Genomic DNA, 23,884 nt, shown 5'->3' on the forward strand with positions numbered 1-23,884 from the left:
CGCAGTTTGCCGACCACAGTTCTAATCACTCTTATTCGCTCTAAGCACATGTATTGGGTACTATGTGCCAGTGAAGATACACAGTTCCTGCTCTCCGAGTGGACCACTTCTGCAGGTCATCGCTAAGATGGTGGCCCTTGTTACTCAGTGCGAGGCTGTGGTGGCCCGGGGTGTCTCAGTGACTGATGCCTCAGTCCAAGGCAGCCTGTGTGCCTGGGCCTTGGAGGGTGGTTCTCTCCACACTCCTGCCCCGTCCCCTTTGGCAGCCAAATTGTGCCTTAAATCTGCTGCTGTTCTTGTGTGTGAATTCCGTGCCCATCCCTCAGGGGTAGCATATCTGTTATCCCAGTAGGACTCTGGGCCCAGGGTTTTCTGCCCCTGCTCCAAGGTCAATGATATTTACTTGGCCTCCTCTAGCAGTGACTGTCAGAGCATTTCTGACTTCTGCCTCAGCGGCTAAAGGGTTTTGCCTTTATTTCCCCCCCAGAGGGTAATGTGATGTGCTGCTCCTCCCCGCCAGCAGCCCAAGACTTGAATCCCTCAAGGAAAGGGTCTCGGGGAAGCAGGCAGGGCTTCATACCTATGCCTCAGACCTCCTGCCTGCCTGAGCCTCTAACAGGGGTTCCCCCATGATCAGCCCCAGCATCTGGTGAGTGCTTGGTGTAGACCTTGAGAAGAATTGTGTGTTTCAGGTCCCTTATTTGAGACTCTCAGCTCTTCCAAACTGATAGGCTAGCCTAGTGGTTGGCAAACTCATTAGTCAACAGTGACAAACCACTGGGCTAGGCCATACTCAGCCTTTAAAAAACCTGTTAACATGTTAGCTTTCTTCCTTACCTGCTTGTATAGTCGCCACCTGTCTCACATTCTTCTTGAGACAAAGCAATTTGTATGCCCCATCCCGTCAGAGGGCTCATCACTCTTTGGGATTGTTTGCTCTGCCGTTGAACCTCAGTTCTCTGATGCACCCAAAGAACGCTGGCATTCTGTCGCTTACACAGACTTTTCTCCTTGTTACATTAGAAGCGGCATTCTCCTGAGGCTTTCTATATTCTCTTCAGAAGCAGAACCTCTACTAACAGTGATTGTTATTCTCTTAAATCAGTGTTATTTCCATCACTGCACTTATTAAAATCTGAAATTATTTTTACTTTGTCTCTTCCATTAGACTTTAACCCCATGAAGACATGAACTCTCTTACTGCAATCCCTTCTAGGACCATATGGGACACTCGACACTACCTGGGGGAAAAACTACCTGGAAGGAGGACCTATGCAATACTTTCAACAATAAAGATTAAAAAAAGAACTACATGGGAAGTTGCACACAACAGGTATTCACATTTCCAAGAACAGAAAACGTTAACCCAACTAGTCAACACTGGCTAGTTGTAACATCCAGAGAGTACTGGGGTACAGAAGTGAGAGAGAAAGAACCCAAAAGCTATACTGGGTTTATCAGATGTTCATTTATAATCCTTCTGGAGATTCTGGCCATAATGTTGGCCAATTTCAAAACAAAAAGCAGAATCAAGAAAGGTATACCAAACCATTCTTTAATTAAGCTTTAAGAATAACTTAAGTAAATGAAATAGCAAAACATCAATAATTCCTTATTGTTTATTTTCCTCTTACAAAAAGACACTTGGGACAAATGAATATAGAATGGTATATGTCTTACTTAGCAATGGGCAAATACAGGTTTTCTCGGTATTCTTTGCAGGAATAAACTCATGAATTTTCAGAAGTACATTTTCCTAGGCACAATTTACCTTCTATAAAACAAGGTCAGTTCTTTTAATTCCCTGCAATGTTTAAAATGAAGCAAAATAAGCAATCTAAGAATGACTCAAGGAGCAAGACATCTGAATCAAGTTTTAAAAGATATATATGATACTGCCCAGAAATTTCGACTAGTGAGTATTCTTAAGAGGTTTTTCATTTCTTATAATTTGTATGAAAAAAGAGGCTGTTCTATTCAAATCTGCATGGCAAAGAAAATAACACAGGAAGCTGTGTACAATATGTTTACTTTTCTGGCCTAAGAGAAAACATGAAATTCAGGCATATTTAATACACAGTGAACATGCCATGTGTTTTTGTTAAGTCAACAAAATCTTGATTTCCTGTATGTCACAGGTGATGCAACAGACGGCAAACCAATACCAAAACCATTTGAGACCAAAATTAGGTAATACAATTAGTGAAACCACAATACACACAAGAGTGCACCAGAGTTGGACCAATGAATGAATGTTCACTAGAACTTATTATCAGGCTAATAATACCTGAAGAGCTTTGCTAACACTTTTATTTAAATATTCTTATTTAATGATTTATCCATCAAGTGGAAATATGTACAACAGTTATTTCAAACCAGGAAAAAAGGGGATGATGGTTTTTCCCTTGCCCTGTAAAAAAGTCATTTTAAAAATCCATTTTAAGTCAGTCCTTACTTGGTGCTTTATAACCATTTCCACTTTCGGAAGATCATTTAGAAAGACAGGAACGGATATAAGTGTGTTTAAAAGGTCATCATCAGAATAACCAAATGGCCTGTACATGGACTTTGGAGTACTTTCTGGAGTGACTACCCAGGTCTTACACTAATTACACTTTACTGGATTCCCTGTAATGTTAACATGAATTTTAAAACCAAAAAACTGGCTTTAATATATAAAAATTAGCTGCCTCCTCCTCCTCCACAACTACCTCTCAAATATTTTAAGCAGAAATTAATCTGGTTGTTAGGGGTTGATGTAATATGTGCTAACCACAATCCACATGGATTCTTTAAACTTTAAGGACTAATACCAACTTCAGTGCTCAGTGGATTTGCCCACGGGGCGGCTGCGTGGAAGGGAAGGGAAGATGTCGGTACCAGCAGAGGCGCACAGGCAATAGCACCCGAAGACGGAGAGACAGCTCTGTGTTCTGCAGTTAATGCCAACCACGCTCGTGTGTTTCCAGGGGAACAACAGCTTACACTCTCCAAAGGACCAAGTTATTGGGTTCTATGTCTGAAATGTTTTTGAACTTCAAGAGTAACTTTAAGTTTAGAGCAGAAATGTATATTTCTTTAATTTTGGGGTGAAGATCATTAAAGTATGAGGTCAGTTTCCTGGGAGCAAGCCACGACTATGCAGCAGAGGGGAAAATGCCACAAAGCCCAGGGTGGAAGGCCGACCACGTGCTGACAGCACCGAGGCGCGTGCTGCGATCCAGGGATTCAGAGCGCCCACCTCCCAGGGGAAGACCATGCTGCCCAATGGATAGAGTATGCCCACTACTCATCAGACATGTACACATCCCTCCTGACACCATCCCACTGTGACAGAAATGCACGTTAACGCCAGGAAACAAATCTGGACTATGAACCTGAAGATAGGCAGTATAAACAGTAGTTGAGTGGAATCTATCTGCAACAATCTTTTTTTCCCCCCTTTAAAGTCTACAGAAAATCTGCACATAGACAAGGCAATTAATTCTCATAATAAAAAACCCACATCCACACAGCCACGTCTCCATCGGATTCCAGGGTGAGGATCTGATGTGTCACATTCTATTCCACAGGCTCGTCTGCTTGTGAGTCTGAGGGGTTCTGATCAATTCTTTCTGGAAATAGTAGCTTCTCACAGACGGTCTCCTTGATCGGTAAATGCTGTGACATTTCATTAGGTTCCGTGAAGAGGGAAGGCGGGACATGCTGGGAAACACATAAATTATATCAGCAACGATTCAGTTACTGCGCTGACACTCTGTAGAAAGGCTTGGGTATAAAGCATGCGGTTGTAAAGTGAAGCACATAAATGTAGGTAAGAAGCATCGCCCAGTCCCTGGTGCTAACAGGTATCTTTGTTCCTGACTCTTCGCCTCTGCTACTTAGTGATGGCAGGGACCACAGGGATACGGTGTTTACAATGCCGCCATCAATGTCCTAAGAATCCAATGCCTCTTTTCTTTCACTGAAACCTTTGTATTCCTCTTTGAATGTAGGACCACTTGGCCCAGTCCCCTTCTCTGTGGCTGCTGTACCGGGAGCCCAGTGTGCACAGTAACTTCTCTAACGTGCGCACGCTGTGCCCAGACAGAGCGGCGCACAAAGGGTGAAAAGAGAATGTCCAGTCTGCAGGAAGGTGTCACGTTTTAAGCAACTTATTTAGAATTGTAAATCCCAAGGAAGGCCCTTCCAATTCCCAGGAGAGCAAAAATAGAGAGAAATTATGCCAAAAAGAACAAGTCATGGTGTGAAATTACCACGCTTGAGGGGAAAGGGAGCTGGGTAGGAAGACATCACAGGGGGGCCGGTGGAAAGAAGACCCACCTCTGGATCTCAGCTTTTCCAGAATGAAATGTGGAAATCAGATTGGATGATGGCTATAGTACCCAGCAACTCTAACTGTTCCTGTATTTGAGGTAAGCTCAGTTATATCGAGCAGGATCCACCCTATTGAGCCCTTTGGGTAAATGAATAGATTGAAGAATGCAGATCTGGGTGGTTGGGTGGGGTAGGGGGTGGGGGATTATGTATCTGAAAAGAAAAAAATTCCACATTTGAAAACTGTACGATATTAGAATGCCGTACCATTAAATTGGCAATTCTGCTCTCTCGTGACGTATATTCTCGTAGCATGTAGGTCTTGTCGGCCTAGGTTTAAAAATAAAAAAAGTTGTAACAAGTTTACTTATATTTATTTTATAATCCTTTCTATTACACAAAACTGCTTACATTTTAGTATAGTTATGATGGTGGTATGAACTCCAAAAAGACGAAAGAACTGCTATTTAACTCTCACCAAGAATTCTGAATTGTTAATTCCAATCCCTATAAATCATAGTAACATCAGATACAAAAATACAAGCAGATTTAATAATTACCATGTAAGAGAAAAACAAGCAAGGTTTTACCTTAACAGTAAATATGTATGTAAGTGAAATACACAAGAGATTTTCCTGTCACAATATTATCATTACCTACATAACTGCAGCTACTTTTATGTTCCGGGGGGGAAAAACTTCTCCAGTCAGGGCACATACAAGAATCAACCAATGAATGCATAACTAAGTGGAACAACAAATCGAGATCTCTCTCTTGATCTCTCTCTCTCTCTTTCTCAAACCAATCAACAAAAAAGTTTTAAGTTTTTTAAAGTTAGGTTTTAAAGCAGCAATTTATCATAATTTGTTTTCAGAGGTACTTTTCAATAAAAGAAAACCACAAGATTAAACTCCATAAGGTTTCAGTCTTTCATATCAATAAAGACAGATTAGTGTTCATGTAAAACAATCTAATAACAAAGTATATAAAGTATAAATCATCAGCATCACAGTTCCTATAGATAACTATTCTTTTTTCTTTTAATAAATTCTTATTGTTCATATTATTACAAATGTTCCTTTCCCCCCCCTCCATTGCTCTCCTCCACCAGGTTCCCATCCCACCCTCTGCCCTTCCCCCACTCCCCATTGTCCTCATCCATAGGTGCACAGTTTATGTTCAGTCTCTTCCCACATCCCCTTCTCCCCTTTTCCCCAAGAATCATCAGTTCATTCCCCTTCCATTCCTCTGATTCTATTATATTCAACAGTTAATATTGTTCATCATTTTTTTTTTAATTTCCTTGGTTTTTAGATTCACTTGTTGAAAGTTACGTATTTGTTGTTCATAATTTTTTATCTTTATTTACTTTCTATTCCGAAAGAACCCGCTTCAGCAATTCATATGATTCTGGTTTGGTGGTGATGAACTCCTTTAGCTTTTTTTTATTAGTGAAGCTCTTTATCTGACCTTCGATTCTGAGTGGTAGCTTTGCTGGGTAGATTATCTTTGGCTATAGGTTCTTACTATTCATCACCTTGAATATTTCTTGCCATTCCCTTCTGACCTGCATGGTTTCTGTTTAGAAATCAGCTGACAATTGTATAGGTGCTCCTTTATAGGTAACTACCTTCTTTGCTCTTGCTGCTTTTAATATTCTCTCTTTGTCTTTTGCTCTTGGAATTTTAATTATGATTTGTCTTGGTGTGGCGTGGTCCTCTTTGGATTCCTTTTGTTTGGAGTTCTGTGCGCTTCCTGGACTTGTAAGTCTAATTCTTTCACCGGGGGGGGGGGGGTTCTGTCACTATTTCTTTCAGTATGTTTTCCATATCTTGCTCTCTCTCATCTTCTGGGACCCCCATAATTCTGATGTTGGTTCGCTTGAAGTTGTCCCAGAGTTTTCTTACATTATCTTCAATTTTCTGGATTCTCTTGCCTTCTTGCTTCTGCGGAGGAGAGTCTTCTGGCTCTTTATGTTCCAAATCTTTGACTTGATTCTTGCGATCTTCCATTCTGTTTTTAGGACTCTGTATAATATTTTTTATTTCAGACAATGTATTCTTTATTTCTTGTTGATTCCTTATCATTTCTTGTTGATTCCTTATTAATTCTAGTTGATCCCTTTTCATATCCTCATAGGTTGTATCGACCTTTTCGAGGAAATTCTTGAAAAACCTTATAAGCGTAGATTTGAACTCTATATCCAGTCGCTTTTGTCCTCCATTTCTTTCATTTGTGATCTATTTTGTTGCATTTTCGCAGCTTCCCTGATCGGGCGGGGTTTCAGGGTGGAGCCTATAGCCTGGCTTCCATCAGCCCCGCCCTATGCTGTTCCTGGGTCTCAGTAATCCCCAGGGTCCTTCAGTGCTCGCTGCAAGCGCCTCTGAGAGAAAGGTGCCCTCGCTTTTCGCCTGCTACCAAACAGTCTAGGCTCTCCCCCAATGAGCCTGGAACTGGGGTTCAGTTCAGTTGGAAGTGGGGTTGGAGGTGGCGTTCAGAGCAGTCTGTAGCTTTTGTCTCCTTCCCGCCAGGGCAATCCTGCAGCACAGCCAACCATCCTTTCTCTGTGCACACGCCTCCAGGACCTTCTTTCGCTGCTCCCCCAGGGTTCCGCCTTACAGCCCAGCTCCCTATGGATGAGCCTGGGTCCCTGGGGTCTGGTCTAGAACTGAGGTTCAGAGCAGTCAGAACTGGGGCCCAGCACAGTTGGAGCTTTTATCTCCTTCCCGCTAGGGAACGCCAGCCAGGCACTCAGCCGCCCCGCCCTTCCTCTCCGGCTCTGTCCTCTCCGCGCGCACCATGTGTCTCCGTACGGTAGGCTTTTACCGCTCCTCTGCTCTTCCTTCTGCTTTCTCCTTGCTTCTCGTTGTAGAATTTCCAGTCAGTCGACTTTTCTGTAGTTTTGGGTAATGTCCATTTTATATTTTAGTTGTATTTTATTGAAATGGTTGTGCGCAGCTGCGGCTAGGTGTTTACCTGTGCAGCCATCTTGGGTTCTCCTAGATAACTATTCTTAACGTTTAGAAATCTCTACACAAAATCTTATGTAAGATTTTAAGATAATTAACCCAGTAATTTTATCTTTCCAAAGCAGTTAAATATAACTCTCTGGCATTAATTTTAATGACTACACATTTTTCTATTATATGGATATAAAGTAAAAAATTTTAATCAATGTCCATTCAATAGGCAGGAAGTGTCCTCCTCCCCTCCTGTTTGAATTACAAACAACACTGCTATATACACATTGATTCATATTTGTGGGTTATTGTATATTGAATCTTTTTTAGGGTAATTCCATAAAAACTCAATATTGTTGAGTTAAAACATAAGATTTTTAAATTTAGATTGACTTCATTCCTTCTGAAGGAAAAAAATACAGCCTATTTTTAGTATTTTGTTACCACTTTTAAAAAGAAAAAGGTCATCACAGCCACCGTATTATTTCAAGGGGAAAAAACCTTCCCTAGTGCAGGATTTGGGAAACGACCAATCCAATCCCATTCTATGGGCTAGATCCCAGCTCTGCCCCCATTAGCTGTCCGATGTGGCTGACGTGAGACAGAGATCACGCAGCCCATGTTTCTTTGGGTTGTTAGGAGAGCTAACCATTACCCGACAGCCCTAACTGATACTGCAGTCTCGTCTCTAACTCATCACCCCACAAATCTGCAGTTAAAAATTCATTCACAAAGGGCAGGCCATGACGAAGCTACTGGAAGAGTTTTCATAGCTCAATTTAAGACCACCACTCCGCCCCCGTCCTTTTAAAAAACACGTCATCATTATTGTTTATAAACCTTGTTAACAGTTCCTTTTGCTGGAGCACAAGCTTTCAAACTTTAGAAGAACTTTCCAATATTAGGACATTATGTAAACCAGCAGTTGCCAACCTTTGGACTTCACAGACCACCAGAGGTCCACGGACCACTGGTTGGCGAAGGCTGATGTAAACAATACATACTATAAACAAAGGTAAGAGTTAAAGGACAGTTTTCTTAAACACAGATGAAGTACAAACACAATTTTTTAAGAAGCATCAGACCACAGTAGGGAGTGTCTTGTAGAATAAAGTTTCAGTTGCCAGAACTTTTGGAAAAGACAGAATGTTTCAGTAATCACGGTCAACAGTGAATATGAAGCATGCCATCCTATTAAATAAAGAGATGATATGCAAATTGACCATCACTCTAACACACAAGATGGCCACCCCCATGTGGTCAAAGATGGCCATCCCCATGTGGATACAAGATGGCTGGCAGGGGAGGGCAGTTGGGGGCAACCAGGCCTGCAGGGGAGGACAGTTGGGGGCAACCAGGCCTGCAGGGGAGAGCAGTTGAGGGAGATCAAGCCTGCAGGGGAGGGCAGTTGGGGAGGACCAGGCCAGCAGGTGAGGGCAATTGGGGGGACCACACCTGCAGGGGAGGGTAGTTGGGAGCAACCAGGCCTGCGGGGAAGGGCAGTTGCAAGGAACCAGGTCTGCAGGGGAGGGCAGTTGGGGGCAATCAGGGGGAGAGCAGTTAGGGATGACCAGGTTGGCAGGGGAGGGCAGTTAGGGGCAACCAGGCTGGCAAGAGAGGGCAGTAAGGGTGACCAGGCCTGCAGGGAAGGCATTTATGGGTGACCAGGATGGCGGGGGAGGGCAGTTAGGGGCAATTGGGCCAGCAGGCAGGCAAAAGGTTGGGAGCCAGCAGTCCTATGAGAGGAATGTCCGACTGCCCTTGAGGGGTCCCAGATTGGAGAGGGTGCAGGCTGGCCTGAGGGACACACACACCCTGTGCACAAATTTTGTGCACCGGGCCTCTAGTAGAATATAAAGCACTGTTCAATTTCAAATTCTCACACAGACATGAAACAACACAAACAGACCCAATATCAGTTAGTACATTCATCAAATGAGATTAGATACCTCATGGTAGAGTCTCGTGTCATTCATTCTGATAAGTACTCCATCAATTCTCAAGAAAAACCGCAATAGCAGGAAAAAGCTGGAAGGCATGACTCTCTGAAAGAAAAGAAAAAAAGTGCATGAATATTTCAATTAAAATTAAATATTGTTACTGTGCTAAAAGAAAATGAATTTGTTAAAGCATGGGAGGAGGGCTGAATTAGCATTATATAGGAATCTCTGAACTAGAGATCCTTTGTCCTAGAACTAACTAAGGCCCCAAAACTTGTGTATATTATTTAACCTCCTGGTTTCAGTTTTGTAGAATAGAAATATATTTTTCTAAGTCAAAAGTTATTTATCTTAAAAAGACAACACAGTGCTGGCCAGTGCGCCCAGTGGTTAGGATGCCAGTATCTCAGGTTCAAATCCAGTCAAGAGCATGAACCTTGGTTGCAGGCATATCCCCAGTAGAGGGTATGTAGGAGGCAGTTGATCGATGTTTCTCTCTCATCGATGTTCCTAATTCTCTATCCTTTTCCCTTCCTCTCTTTAAAAAAAAAAAAAAAAAAAATCAATGAAATATATTTTAAAAAATAAAAAATGATAGTACTTACAGTAAGTGGTGACACCAATAATACCAAAATGAAAGAAGAACCTAGTTCTTTGTTGCTGCTTGCCTTTTACTCACTTTATATAAAATAAAGACTCGAGAACTGAACAGGAATGCTCAGAGCCGATTAGACACTGTGTTTTACTGCCAAAGCCAAGTTCATCAGGTCATTATTCACATCTCTGACATCTTCCATCTGTGGCACATCTATAAATGTCTGTTTCTCAAATACACCGGGAAGCCAGAGTTAGTGGAGAGTGAAAAGGTGGATTCTGGTGGCAAGGAGAGAGGGGTATGGATCCTCAGGTCTTCAAAAACAATATGTTTGACCATTTACTAAATAGATTCTTACTGCCTACCATGTGTCAAATTCTTACTACAGCAGGTATTAGATTTATATAGATGCAAAGATACAATCCCAGTGTTCAAGAAGTTTATCCAGGAGGAAAACAGACATATCCAATGTGGGCTGCTGTACAGGGGTATGCACAAGGTTCAAAAGCACTCAGGAGCCCAGGGGGGTGGCTCAGTAGTTGAACATCAACCTATGAATCAGGAGACTACAGTTTGATTGCCGGTCAGAGCATATCCCAGGGTTGCAGCTTGATCACCAGTGGGGGGTATGCAGGAGGCAGCCAATCCATGATTCTCTCTTATCAATGACTAGTGGCCTGGTGCATGAAATTCGTGCACAGGGGTGGGAGGGGGTCTGTCCCTCAGCCTAGCCTGCATTCTCTCAAATCTGGGACCCCTGGAAGGATGTCCTACTGCTGGTTTACAGGGATCCAGCCTAAACCGGCAGTTGAACATCCCTCTCGCAATCTGGGACTGCTGGCTCCAAGCCACTCACCTGCCTGCCTGATTGCCCCTAACCACTTTGTCTGCCAGCCTGCTCGCCTCCAACTGCCCCCTCTCCCCCATTGTCCTGATCATCTCCAACTGATCCCCACTGATGTCCTGCTTGCCCCCAACAGGACCCCTGCTGGTCTACTTACCTCCAAAGGCCCCGTCCCCCACCAGCCTGATCACTCACAACTGCTATCCCAACCCGGCCTGATCACCCACAACTGCCCTCCCCTCCTGGCCTCTAACTCCCTCTACCTCGACCCTGCCATCAAAGCTTTGTCCAGAAGAACATCGGAAGGTCTCCCAGTCTAATTAGCATATTACCTTTTTATTAGTATAGATAGAGGGCTGGAGCACGGGTGGGGGCTGGCTGCTTTGCCCTGAAGGGTGTCCCAGATCAGGGTGGGGGTTCCCTTGGGGTATGGGGTGGCCTGTGGTGGTTTGAACCTCTCTGGGGGGAGGGGGGCGTGGCCAGCCTGGGTGAGGGGCTGAGGGCTGTTTTCAGGCTGGCCTCAGCCCCTTCATGGTGGAAGGTCCTGCTGTGGTGCCTGGTCATTATAGGTGAGGGGCTGAAGGCCATTTTCAAGCTGGCCACACCCCTTTCAGGCTGGAGGTCCCCACCGGGGTGCCTGACCAGCCTTGGTGAGGGGCTGATGGCTGTTTGCAGGCTGGTCAAACCCCCACAGGGAGCCTCACCCCATGAAGGTATGGCCAGCTTGGATAAGGGGCTGAGGACTGGTAAGTATCAGGCTGGCCACGCCCCCTAGCGACCCAGGCTCCCAGCTCCTCCTCTTTTTTTCAGCACCTCCTTGAGCAGAGGCCAAGGCCACCTGGCAGCAGGTCTCTGAGATTTATCTATCTTCTAGAATTGAAACTTTGTAGCCTTGAGCAGAGACCAGGGCTGGCGGGGATATAAGCACAGGGCAACATTAACCAAGAATAAGGAATAATAAGATAACCCCATGATGATAGTGGCTTAACTGCCTAAGAGTACCCAGCCACAGGCCAAGCTCTTTCCTGCCCTTGACCTCTCCACAGCCTGTTCCCTGACCTGCAGTGTTCTCCTGGCCAGCACTTCTAGTCCTCCAGAGCTCAATGCAAACGTGGTGACTTTACAATGGGGCCTTTCCTGCCCTGCCTGTCAGCACAGATTTCCCTGTTATTCCCTCTCACATACTCACTACGAATGAACAGGTCAATAACTACATCCATTTATGTGTGCACTTGCTGAAAGCCTCTATTTAACTATAGGTTCCACGGCGGTGGGAATACTGGCCTCCTTCAGCACCAGGAAAGGAGCCAGCACACAGCAGGTGGCCATTAACTGTGGGCTGAATAAAAGAGGCCAGATGCTCGCTGCTGGAGAAAGGGCTGAGTCAGATGCACTGGGGTGGGCTAAGCAGCAAAGCACCAAAGGAAGACACAGGAACACAGAGGCAGCACTGAATACAACAATATGCAACAAGTCGATCTAAAAACACATCATTACCCAGCAGAGTGCTAGTTCAAATGTATGGGAAAGAATGACTTACAACATTTCCTCCAATCCATAATTAGTAAACAGTCACCTGACACAACAGGGAAGCAGACTGAAGTCCCTTTTCTACACGGCACAATGCGGAGACCAGGAATTAGGGGCCTGTGTTCTAGTCCCAATCCTACCACCATCCACGTATTGTATTTTAAGAGAGTGGCTCTCTCCTAAGAGCGTCTGGAATGCTGTGGTGAGCAACAGTGATGAGCAACCGGCACCAACATTCAGGAGTTAAGGACCAGAGACGGTCGCTGTTCTGTAGTGCACAGGACGACCCTATCCAACAAAGTCCAACCCTGCATCCCACAGACTTCCACATCTCTCACCTGGCATCTATCTAACCTCAGAACCTAATTCCATTTTACATATAAATAAAAACCCACTCAATTATTCATAAAGGCATTGGCCTTTTAAATCAAGGAGAGATTATACTTCGTTTTGTTTGGAATTTTGTTATTTCACTACTTTGAAAAATGCATCATTGGAATGCCAACCTGTCATCTGAGTCACTGACTGTGAGCATTCTGTCAGCCTACATCTGTAACTGTCACACCCACAGTGACTCAATACGCGCACATAAGCACCTGGCAACTTCATCCTGTCACCTAGTGGTCATATTATGCACTTACCTAGTAAAATGCATCACATTTTATTCCAAGTCAATTTTTTTAAATTTATAATTAGGACATTTTGTTAATTTACTGAAAAGTAGTACTTTATGAATTTCATTTCATGGTAGTAAATGGGAGGAGGTATTTATAGTATTTGGTTAAAAATAAATAAAAAATGGAGTGATGGGTCTGATGAGATGGCAAACCAGTAACTTAGAGCAAGTCACTGAACCACCCAGGTCTCCTCCTCCAACTTAAAAGTGGGGCGTGAGGAACGGCCTCAGGCTCTCTCTGCAAAGTCCCCATGACTTTAACAAGGGCCCCTGCACCAGCACTGGGGAGTCCTCAGCGCCCTCCTCCATGGGACATGTCCTCCCCTCGACTCTCGGGCACACATCTCTGCATTCTCCAGACGCCCCTGCTTCTCAGCTAGTCTCTGCTTCCATACAAGGGAACGTCACTGGCCCACACTCATCACCTCCAAGTACACTAAGTGAGAAGAAAAACGTCTCACAATGATGACTCTGCAGTTTGTTCAGTGTGAGACTATTTACTCTGGTACACACATGTTCCATTTATGCCCACACCCTCTCCAACACTTTCACCCACACAAACATGCGTGCTCCCCACATGCCTACCCACTTGGTTACCAGTGCCCAATCAGACATGCACATCACAATGCACATTCCACACCGTCAGCTCTGTGAGTGGGTAGACAAATGGAAAGGTACGTGACTCAGTGAGTCAGCATGAACAAATCTAAATGACAAAGATAAACTGGGGGAGAATGATGGGTGAACAGGGAGTGAGGTGCTCAGAAAACAGTGATGTGATGCTAGAATAATAGAGATATTGGTTCAAAGAGATATTGCTAATTAGTTATCCCAACTTAGATAAACTAGTCTTTTGGGAAGTCTAAATACAGAGGCTAAACTAAATGATTCTGTGAAAATTCATCACAATTCCAAAATCCTAGGATTCTACAGAAATCTTGATTTTAAAATAAATTTACTGCTGCTTTTGATTTATTGTTTTCATTCTTAACTAGAAGCCTGATGCATGAATTCGTGCACGGGTAGGGTTTCTCGGCTTGGTCAGCAATCAAGGCCCATTGGAGCCAGCTGGCTTCGGGGAATGGAGGGGGACCGAGAGAGGTTGGCTGGGGGTGAGAGGCTAGCTGTGGGAGTGCACTGACCACCAGGCGGTAGCTCCTGCATTGAGCATCTGTCCCCTGGTGGTCAGTGCGTGTCATAGCTACCAGCCGATGGTCCAGTCCTAATGGTCACTTAGGCTTTTATATATATCAATTATTGTTTAAACCACAAAACTCACTATCACTGTGCTTCGAGAACAATGTTTGATGCTGGGCCCATCTTTGACAGACCTTATGATAAGTGCTATAATGGGGGGGGGGGGGGGGTAAAAATAATGTATTTTTAGAGTATGGACCAGGGATATTTCACTCTGCTGTGGAGGACCTCATAGAGGAGTGACATTTTAGCTAGGTGTTAAAGGATAAGGCATTTAATAAAAAGTTGTGGTTTTCTGGAAAATGTTAAGAAACCAATTACAACCTAATAGTAAACAAATATGAGTAACTGCTGCAGCCTGTTTGTTTTCTTTTTACGTATATATTTCACCAACAGCATTGGTAATGGAAGCAGTCCATCCTCCAAAGGAACCGATACTTGTCACTCCGGTTTTCACGTGGATGCTAGAAACTGAAGTATAGTTTATGGGGCACTGAGTCCTGACACACGGTCACTTCCTTAAATAGTATCCACCCTGCTGTCTGCTCAGTCTCTCCACATTGTTTTTAATTCAAACTATGAAAATTAAGTCATAATTTTCATTCAAATTACATAATAAGCAAACAAAGTACAAAGTGACCAGGCAGGTCTTTAAAAAAATGCTTTGCTAAAGTCTTAACAATGTATTAAGATTTTGTGAATTTTATAACAGATATTAATTAGTAAGATATACTCTAGACTCAAATGAAACTTTACATGATATCATATTAAGACAGTATAACTCAAAGTGAGTCATAGTTTTGACCAATAGTAGAAACAAAAGAAATTTAAACAATACTCACAATTTTCACACTTAGGCTTGACACTCCATGATCATGAAGTTCATCCTCAAACAGGAGAACTTCTTCAAAAAACTTAATCTGCTCTCTGGCTTTCAATTTCTCTGTATCTATATGATCTGTCGTAGGCACAACCTGAAAGAAAAATGCCCGAAGGAGCACATTAAAATCTTTCTGAGGAGCTGGAAACATAGGAAAGTAGCTAAAGCCACTCCACAGCCCCCAGGAGGCTCTTCCTAAGTCAGCCCGCAGGCATCACCATCCTTACTGCATCGAGTTAAAACAAGTTCCCGAAATTTCCTCACTCTTGGCAACCATGTGCCAGAGCCCCCCCACCCCACCACCAATTTACAGAGTTCTTCAATCAGGAGTGAGGAGAGAAGACATGAACCTCTGAAGCATTAAAAAAGTCAGACAAACCTTGCTTCCCATGAGACTGCAAAGGAGGGATTTTTGTCTGTCCCCTGTGTATCCAGGGCTCCTAGGATTACTGCCCAGCACACAGTAAGAGCTCAAGAATGAATGCATGCATGCATGGGTTCTCAAAAACTGTGTTTTTGTCTTGGAAGCAATATAAAATAGTTAATGCTTGGAATACAGGAGTGGCATGAACTCCAGCTTCCTAAGATTCTAACAATGTCCACAAAGATAGGTGCCCCACTCCTTACATTTCTGCCTAAACGCTCACATATGGCCGAAACCAGTTTGGCTCGATGGACAGACTGAAAGGTCCCAGGTTGGATTCCGGTCAAGGGCATGTACATTGGTTACGGGCACATCCCATAGGGGATGTGCAGGAGGCAGCTGGTCAATGATTCTCTCTCATCGATGTTTCTAGCCCTCTATCCTTCTCCCTTCCTCTCTGTGAAAAATCACTAAAATATATTATATTTAAAAAAAAAAAAAAAAAAACAAAAAAAACACCCACATATGATATGGGGTCTCCAGTAATTACTTTTTTAAAAATATGTATTTTATTTATTTTTTTACAGGAAGGAAGGGAGAGAGACAGAAACATCGATGTTAGAGAAACATCAATTAGCTGCCTCCTTTACACTCCCTATTGGGTATATGCCCACAAACAAGGTACATACCCTTGATCGGAATTGAACCTGGGACCCTTGAGTCCACAGGCCGACACTATCTACTGAGCCAAACCAGTTAGGGCTCCAGTAACTACAATACTTTTAATGAAAATAGTTACAGTGAAATACATTTTGTTCTCTATAACAAAGTGTGATATTTAGAAACTGCAAACTAAGCCAAATTTCCCTCATTTCAGTCACATTATAAGACTTAAAAATAAATAATAAGCAAACAAAGCAAGTAAATAATAAGCAGATAAAGCTCCCAATACGAGACCTACCTATTCCGCCTTCTTTGTATATTTATCATGAAGTAATCTACCCTACGCAGGGCTTACACGGAAGCAATTTAACATTCACATGAAGCTTCCGAATCTGTTGGGGACTTTCCCACCGATGACCGCGTATCAAAACTCTGCCGTGAGGCAGACATTTCTGTTTACCTATTTACTGATGAGATTAAGACTCATATAAATAGATTAAGTAACTCCCCAGATCATACCAGTTCACACATAGTACACAGGACAGAAGTCCCCTCTGCCCACATCTCTATTCAACTGCACACCTGGGCGCTGCTGCCAGCAGGTCTGTCCAAAGCAGCGGTTGCCAACTGGTGGTGCGCAGACTACTGGCGGTCCATGAGGTCCGAAAGGTTGGCAGCCACTGGTCTAAAGCACACGCCTGAACACCTCTCTACAGTGACATGTAGGAAGCGGAATCCCCTCATGTTAGGTTCTGAAGCCCCCACAACAGAAATAAACAGGTGAAAATAGTAGTAAAAAACAAGCCATTACTAGGAAGTTCTAATGCCAAGACCATCCAAGATAACTGATGACTCATAAAAGCAAAAAATAACGGTTACCTTTAGCTTGAGGGCATCTCCCAGTAACGTTCCCTTATAGTCTGTTGTAAAGGTCCAATCGTATGGTTTAATGACTTCCTTGGAGTGCTCACCCTCCGACCTCAAATACCAAATGAGAAGGACCAGATTTAGTGATGCAGATCGTCTGCATTCATTATCACACCAAACTACATTCCACACACAATGTAAAACATCCTACTCCATACACTTGTCAGCATTCACTAACACAGGCCTTTTTGCTTCCTGCACACTTACTGCGGTTTAACTTGTCACGGGCTGTGTAGTCTTTCCAGTTAATCCTCTACACTGCCTGAGGGCCTTTTTTAAAGCCCATATCCTTTGTATCCTTCAAGGTACCTGGTACATAACAGGCACCAAGTACATAGCATCTGATTTGACTATCAAAGAGAATAAGTTTTTCTTAATTTCAAGGTCCTCAAATTTTCAATGCAAATCACAGCATTTTTCTTAAAAAACAGGAACATTCAAGCACACTGTGTACTCTTCACTAAAGAACACTAAACGCTCAAAAAAGAAACTCCACAGAGCTCAGCTCAAATGTTAAGCAATTAACTCAACAAGCATGTAAGAGAGGTGGGGTAACTAATCTCCATGCTGTAGAGGAGAAAGATGAATTTTAGAATAATCCAATTACAAAGTTTAATAATAATACTAGCCCCTCATTCTAATATTGTGACTGAATATTTCTTTCCACTCTCTCCTCGGTTTTACCCACAACTGCCCGGACTCTCACCTGCTCTCCTGCCACTCCTCCGCACAGGCCACTTTAAGCATTCCTTGGTAGTTGTTCACACATCTTAAAGCATCTGTAGCATTGAACTCAATCCCAAAGCCAGAACCATGCTGGATTCTTAAAACGTTGTCTCCAAACATCATTTCGGGGAGGGATGGCATGTGCAATTCATCAGCTAACCTACGCACAACCAGAGGGCAGGCAGGATTATTTTATATCGCTGTTGACACTTTGGTTTCCTTTTCTTCCCTACATTACTGAGTGAGTTAATTAACATGATATATTTTGTACAACCTATAAATGCTTCAATCATCTATTCTCTCTATGTTTATCTGTTTTTTTAACCTTCACCTGAGGGGAGATTTTATATATATTTTAGAGACAGGAAGGCGGGGGAGAGAGAGAGAGAGAGAGAAAGAGAGAGAGAGAGAGAGAGAGAGACAGACACATCCATCAGTTGCCTCCCGTATGTGCCCATCTGGAGAGAGATCCCACAACTTAGGTATGTGCCCTTACTGGAACTGAATCCGAAACCTTGGTGGTGCACAGCACCATGCTCCAACCGACTGAGCCACCCGGCCAGGGCTGCAGACTTACCAATGGGTTACAAAACAGACAGTAAAGAGAGAAGTAAGTAAATAATATATTATCGGCTACTGGTAAGTGACATAAAGAATAAAGGAAGGCGCCGAAACTGGTTTGGCTCAGTGGATAGAGCGTTGGCCTGCGGACTGAAGAGTCCCAGGTTCAATTCCAGTCAAGGGCATGTACCGTGGTTGCGGACACGTCTCCAATGGGGGGTGTGCAGGAAGCAGCTGATCGATGGTTCTCTCTCATCGATGCTTCTAACTCTCTATCCCTCTCTCTTCCTCTCTGTGAAAAATCAATAAAGTATATATTAAAAAATATATATAATAAAAAATAAAGGAATGCAATGGTGGGCCTATTTTAGGTAAGATGGTCAGAGATCGTTTCTGAGATAGAATTTGAGCCTCAAAACTACCTTGTGAGCTGAGAAACGCCGAGTCAGGTACCTAATGACAGATTACAGAGCCAGGAAGTAGTAATGCCAGGCCTCCTCCATAAGCCAGCTGCTTTATAAATGCTTGTGCCTTGCCCTGCCTCACCCAGCCAGCATGGCTCAGTGGTGGAGAGTCAACCTGTGAACCAGGAGGCCACAGTTCAATTCCTGGTCAGGGCGCATGCCTGGGTTGCAGGCTCAATCCCCATCTCCAGTGTGGGCCATGCAGGAGGCAGCCAATCAATGATTCTCATCATTGATATTTCTATCTCTCTCTCTTTCCTTTTCCCTTCCTCTCTGAAACCAATAAAAATATACTTAAAATAAATAAATACTTGCCCCTCATTTAGCCAATCTCATTAGAAAAGAAAGTTTTATTTGACACACTATGAAGCCAGGATCACAAATTATTAATCCACAGGTGTGTTTTGATTTGCCTGAACAATATCTGAAATAGTTGCCACAATGATGTGCTCGGCAGCACATATACTAAAACTGGAACAAAACAGAGATTAACATAGCAGGAGCTATGCAAGGATGATATGCAAATTCATGAAGCATTCCATATTTTAAAAAAACACAACACAATGATTGAGAGATAGTTTTCAACAAAAATTGAGAGTCTTTTGAGGAATCTGGACTTCTGGTTTCTTTCTTTCTTTCTTTCTTTTTTTTTTTTTTTTTTTTTTTGACAATTCCTGTGTTTAATTTTCTCCTATTTTTTTTGACAGAAGAAGAGGAGGAAGAAGAAGAAGAAGACGACGACGACGACAACGACCACCACCACCACGACAACTGGCAGTACTGGGCCTGGCAATCCACATAGCACTGACAGGCTGAAGCTGAGTAGAGGCTGCCCCTTAACTGGGGCCTCAGTGATGCACCAGTCCCCTTACCCCTTAAGAAAGTTGAGTTTATAAAGGTTTTTAAGTGGAAGCTACTCACTTATGAAAAAAGCAGCTAAATACAGTATATAAATCACCATGCCCATGACCCCTCACCTCAGTCAAAACCAGGACTTTCAATTTAGAGATGCAACTTCGGCTTCTCAACCAAAAGCAATTATCTATGGGTTGGCAGGAGCCCTTCAATTTTAGCCTGAGAACTCTTGCTGAATTGAATCATGGCCAAGGAAGTATACTCTGACCTCTCTTTTCATAAGTCTGAATGACAGCCAAAGGAAGCACAGACCAAGAGAGGTGACAGAAAAGAGCAGCATGAGGTGGAGAGGGTGAAAAAGTTAAATAACAGCAAGGGAAGCAGAGAGAAGAAAGCAGAGATGGAGAAATCCTATATAATAAAAGCCTACAGTGCATATAGTCGAATGGCAGAGCAACTGGTCGCTATGATGCACACTGACCACCAGGGGGCAGATGCTCAATGCAGGAGGCAGTGTTAAGGAGCAGTGAGCCAGGCTCATGACTGGCGAGCACAGTGGTGGTACCGGGAAACTCTCCCACCTCCACGGCAGGTGGGCAGTAAGGAGCGAGGGGTCCCAGACTGCAAGAGGGATGTCTGACTGCTGGCTTAGTCCCGATCCCCCCAGGGGTTCCGGCCTGTGAGAGGGCGCAGGCCGGGCTGAGGGACCCCCTGACTCCCCAGTGCATGAATCTTATGCACTTTATTGTTGGAGGCCACAAGAACTGCTGCTATTTCCCGAGACAATTCCTGTATTTAATTTTCTCCTCACTTACTATTAAATTCCCATCATTTAAGGTAACTTGGAAGTGAATTTTCCAGTTACTCTATGTACCAAATTATTTTATGGAAATTTTTCAAAATGTATTATAGACTTTTCTGTGTTCTTAAACCGAAAACAGAAAATATTATTTAAGCCGAGACCAGTTTGGCTCAATGGATAGAGCATCGGCTTGGGGACCAAAAGGTCCCGGGTTCGATTCCCGAGTTCGATTCCGGTCAAGGGCATGTGCCTTGGTTGCGGGCATGTCCCCAGTGGGGGGTGTGCAAGAGGCAGCTGATCGATGACTCTCTCTCATTGACGTTTCTAACTCTCTACCTCTCTCCCTTCCTCTCTGTACAAAATCAATAAAATATTTAAAAAAAGAAAAAAAAAAGAAAAAGTTAAATAATATTTTTTTTTCTTTTTTTAAAATATGTTTTATTGATTTTGTACAGAGAGGAAGGGAGAGAGGTAGAGAGTTAGAAACGTCAATGAGAGAGAGTCATCGATCAGCTGCCTCTTGCACACCCCCCACTGGGGACATGCCCGCAACCAAGGTACATGCCCTTGACCGGAATCAAACCCGGGACCTTTTGGTCCCCAAGCCGACGCTCTATCCATTGAGCCAAACCGGTTTCGGCTATTAAACTTTTTCTTGTTTATCAGAGACCATCACATTTAAGATTCTTGTAAGATACCATGCTCAAGTTCGATTGAGTGTGTACACCCCTAGTAGTACTATGAAATATTCCAGGCGCACACGTAAAAGAATCACTGTCACTAACTTACACTGTCTCAAATGTTCTAAATTCAGACTATCTTAACCACTGGCCAAACATAGTATCTTAACACCATTTTTTTTCCTTTTTTAAAAAATTTCTTTGTATTAATTTCAGAGAGAGGAGAAACATCAATAATGAGAATCACTGATCGGCTGCCTCCTGCACGCCCCCTACTGGGGAAGTGAGTCTGAGACTCAGGCTAGTGCCCCAACCAGGAATCCAAATATGACCTCCAGGCCATAGTTCGACACTCAACCACTGAGCAGCACACGCTGGTTTTAATGCCATTTCTAAGGCCAAGCTTCACTCTTAACAAATAGGTATTACCATTAGGAAGGCAGAAAGACGGAAGTCTCTATGAGATTTAGATGTCTTAAATCATTAAAGAAAGCGTTCTTAATCCAACACTTCCCTAATCCATTTATTTAGCACCCTGGAGGTTTTAACGCCCTGGGTGATACATGACAGAAAATTTAGACTGGGTGAAGGTCTAGCCTTTCTTTTGTCATAGCAAGGACTACGTAGTATACTCTGGAAGATCTATTTTAGAAATAACAAATAAGGAGATTAAAGACCTGGGATTTGAATGCCTTTAGAATTCACCATGCATCCAGCCCCTCTTGGAGTCTGGAAGAAAATTACAGGGTAAACACCACTGGAAGCTGACTGCTTTATACATGCACAAGTTTACCTCTATGGTGCGATAGTAACAGAGAACGTGATAGGGAGAGGAAAACCCAGATAGAAAATCAATGTAGGAAATTATTTTTCCCTTTCTTTTCTGCATTTTCCTTATTTTTCTTAGTGAATCTGCAAGAATGTTACTTTATTAATGTATTTATTTATAACTAGACAGCTAAATATTCTTTTAAGACTCCCTCTCTTCCCTGCCCCTCCCCCTCACTTCCCTCTACTTCAATCTTAAATTAAAAGGCCAGTGCTCCCTAGGGTTCCATATCGTGACCTTTTCCTTCTCTCCTAGAAGATGGTTTTTACTCACTCCCAAGCCTCCAGGTTTCAATTACAAGGTGATGATTCCCAAACAAGCCTTTTGTTTTTTAATTGATTTTTAGAGAGAAAGGATTCAGTCACACCGCAGGGCTATTGTGTTGGTGGCTGTCATTTTTTTTATTTGACAATCTACGGGAGTGCCCCTGACTAAATAGTCAGGTATTACATGTTTTAAAAATTCTTGCGGCACTCTGGTTGAAATCCCTGTTTCAGAGTCTACAGCTGATAATTTAGCTCCTTTGTATGATCCCTGTGTTGGTCCGATAAAATTCAACTCTTTAACCTGTACCCTAAAAGCTGTCTCGGTGATGTCTGCACCGCCAGGGCCGGCTCCCCTTCTCACTCCGGCCCCTCTGGACCTCCAAGCTCCGACCACACAGAAGCGGTTCTCCCAGCAACTCAGGGCTCTTCTCAGACCTGCGCTTGGTCAAGATTCAGCGCAGGCAGCGCCGGCGCTCACCGCTGGGACCCCTGCTTTCCAGGAGCCCCCACCCCGCCTCATCCCACCACCGTGATCGAGGTTCGGTGCAGGCATCCCAGCCTCCCGGATGCCCCGTCCGCCGACAGGAGCTCCAAACCCCGCGCGCCTCTGAGCCAGTTACTCGCGCCGGGCATCACCGTCTGCCTCCGGAGACCCTGCATCGCTAAGGCAGAGGCCGGCTTTCCCACCTTCCGCATCTCCAGCGCCTGCCCTGACGTGCTAAAAACCAAGCAAGCATGTCCTCCCCGTCACTGACGCCAAGGAAACAGGTCAGGACTCCTCAGAAGGAAAGATGCAAAGGTGACAGGGCAGAGAACTGGGGCAGGTGGGGGCAGAGATCCTCCGAAACAGCCAGGCGCCACTCAGACCCGGTCGAGCGACAGATTCACGCAGGCGAACCCCAACGAGGGGCGGAGGGGCGATGCGAACACGGACTGAGGCTGCCAGTCAGGGGCCCGGCCTCGGCCTGGCCTCCGCCCCGAGGAAGGTGGGGGCTGCGCGGGGCCGCCCGGCTCTCGCCCAGCCCAGCCCAGCCCTCGGCTCCCGGCTCCCGACCCTCGACCCCCGACCCACGCCCCGCGCCCCGCGCCCCGCGCCCCGCTCCGGGCCCGGAACCTCACTTCTCCACATCCGCCGACTTCATGATGTGGGTCTTGGTGGCCGTCAGCGTCCAGGGCCCAAAGGAGAAGTCCCGGTGGCTGCTCTGGAAGCCGTGGATCATCATGGCCGCGGCGGGGACGGCGCGGAGCAGGCTGGAGCGGCGGCGGCAGCGGACACCGGTTTCCCCGCCTCTGCGGCCCGGCCCTCTGGGCTTGCAGGCCGTTACCATGCCCCGCCCCGCCCCGCCCCGCCGACCGCCCCGACGCCAGCCCTTCTTTCCGCCCTCTTCTCCGCCCTACGCTTTTTGCTTCCGGGAGCAGGCGCCAAGGTTGCGTGACCCACGTCTACGTCACGACGCACCAGAAAAGGGGCGGGGAGAACCAGGTGAGGGGCTGGGCTTCGGCCGCGGGGGCGTGGTCAGCGTCGTGCCGCCCCCGGAACTCCTTGGGTGACGTCATCTAGGGGCGTTTCCTGACCGGGAGAGCCTGGGGCTTGGTCAGCGGTGGAAGGCCAGACTGATGGACCCACTGGGCCCAGGCAAGGCCTGGGAGGAGCCCAGAGGTGGTTGGCGGGAGGAAGCCCAGGGAGACAGGGAGACCCCTTGGGAGCACAGAAGGCAACCAGAGACACTCCTGCTCCCACGGGGAAGATAAACATGGAGAGAGCGCAGGTGCTATCCAGGCTGGAAGATCCAGCCAAAGATCTGAGG

At 44.8% G+C, this 23,884-nt stretch overlaps 1 protein-coding gene across 1 annotated transcript; it reads right to left on the minus strand.

The window, feature by feature from the left end:
- Positions 1-1,603: 1,603 nt before the first annotated feature.
- Positions 1,604-23,536, minus strand: TIPRL (TOR signaling pathway regulator). The gene is made up of 7 exons (XM_084867142.1): positions 23,196-23,536; positions 17,600-17,779; positions 16,846-16,945; positions 14,902-15,033; positions 9,227-9,322; positions 4,585-4,647; positions 1,604-3,705 (listed from the first exon to the last, which is right to left on the minus strand). Exons 1-7 carry the CDS (start codon positions 23,402-23,404, stop codon positions 3,562-3,564), a joined length of 924 nt encoding a protein of 307 aa, XP_084723268.1. The 5' UTR covers positions 23,405-23,536; the 3' UTR covers positions 1,604-3,561.
- Between the last annotated feature and the right edge of the window lie 348 nt (positions 23,537-23,884).

Source organism: Pipistrellus hanaki (assembly GCF_964339955.1).
Source record: "Pipistrellus hanaki genome assembly, chromosome: 18".
Classification (NCBI taxonomy): domain Eukaryota; kingdom Metazoa; phylum Chordata; class Mammalia; order Chiroptera; family Vespertilionidae; genus Pipistrellus; species Pipistrellus hanaki.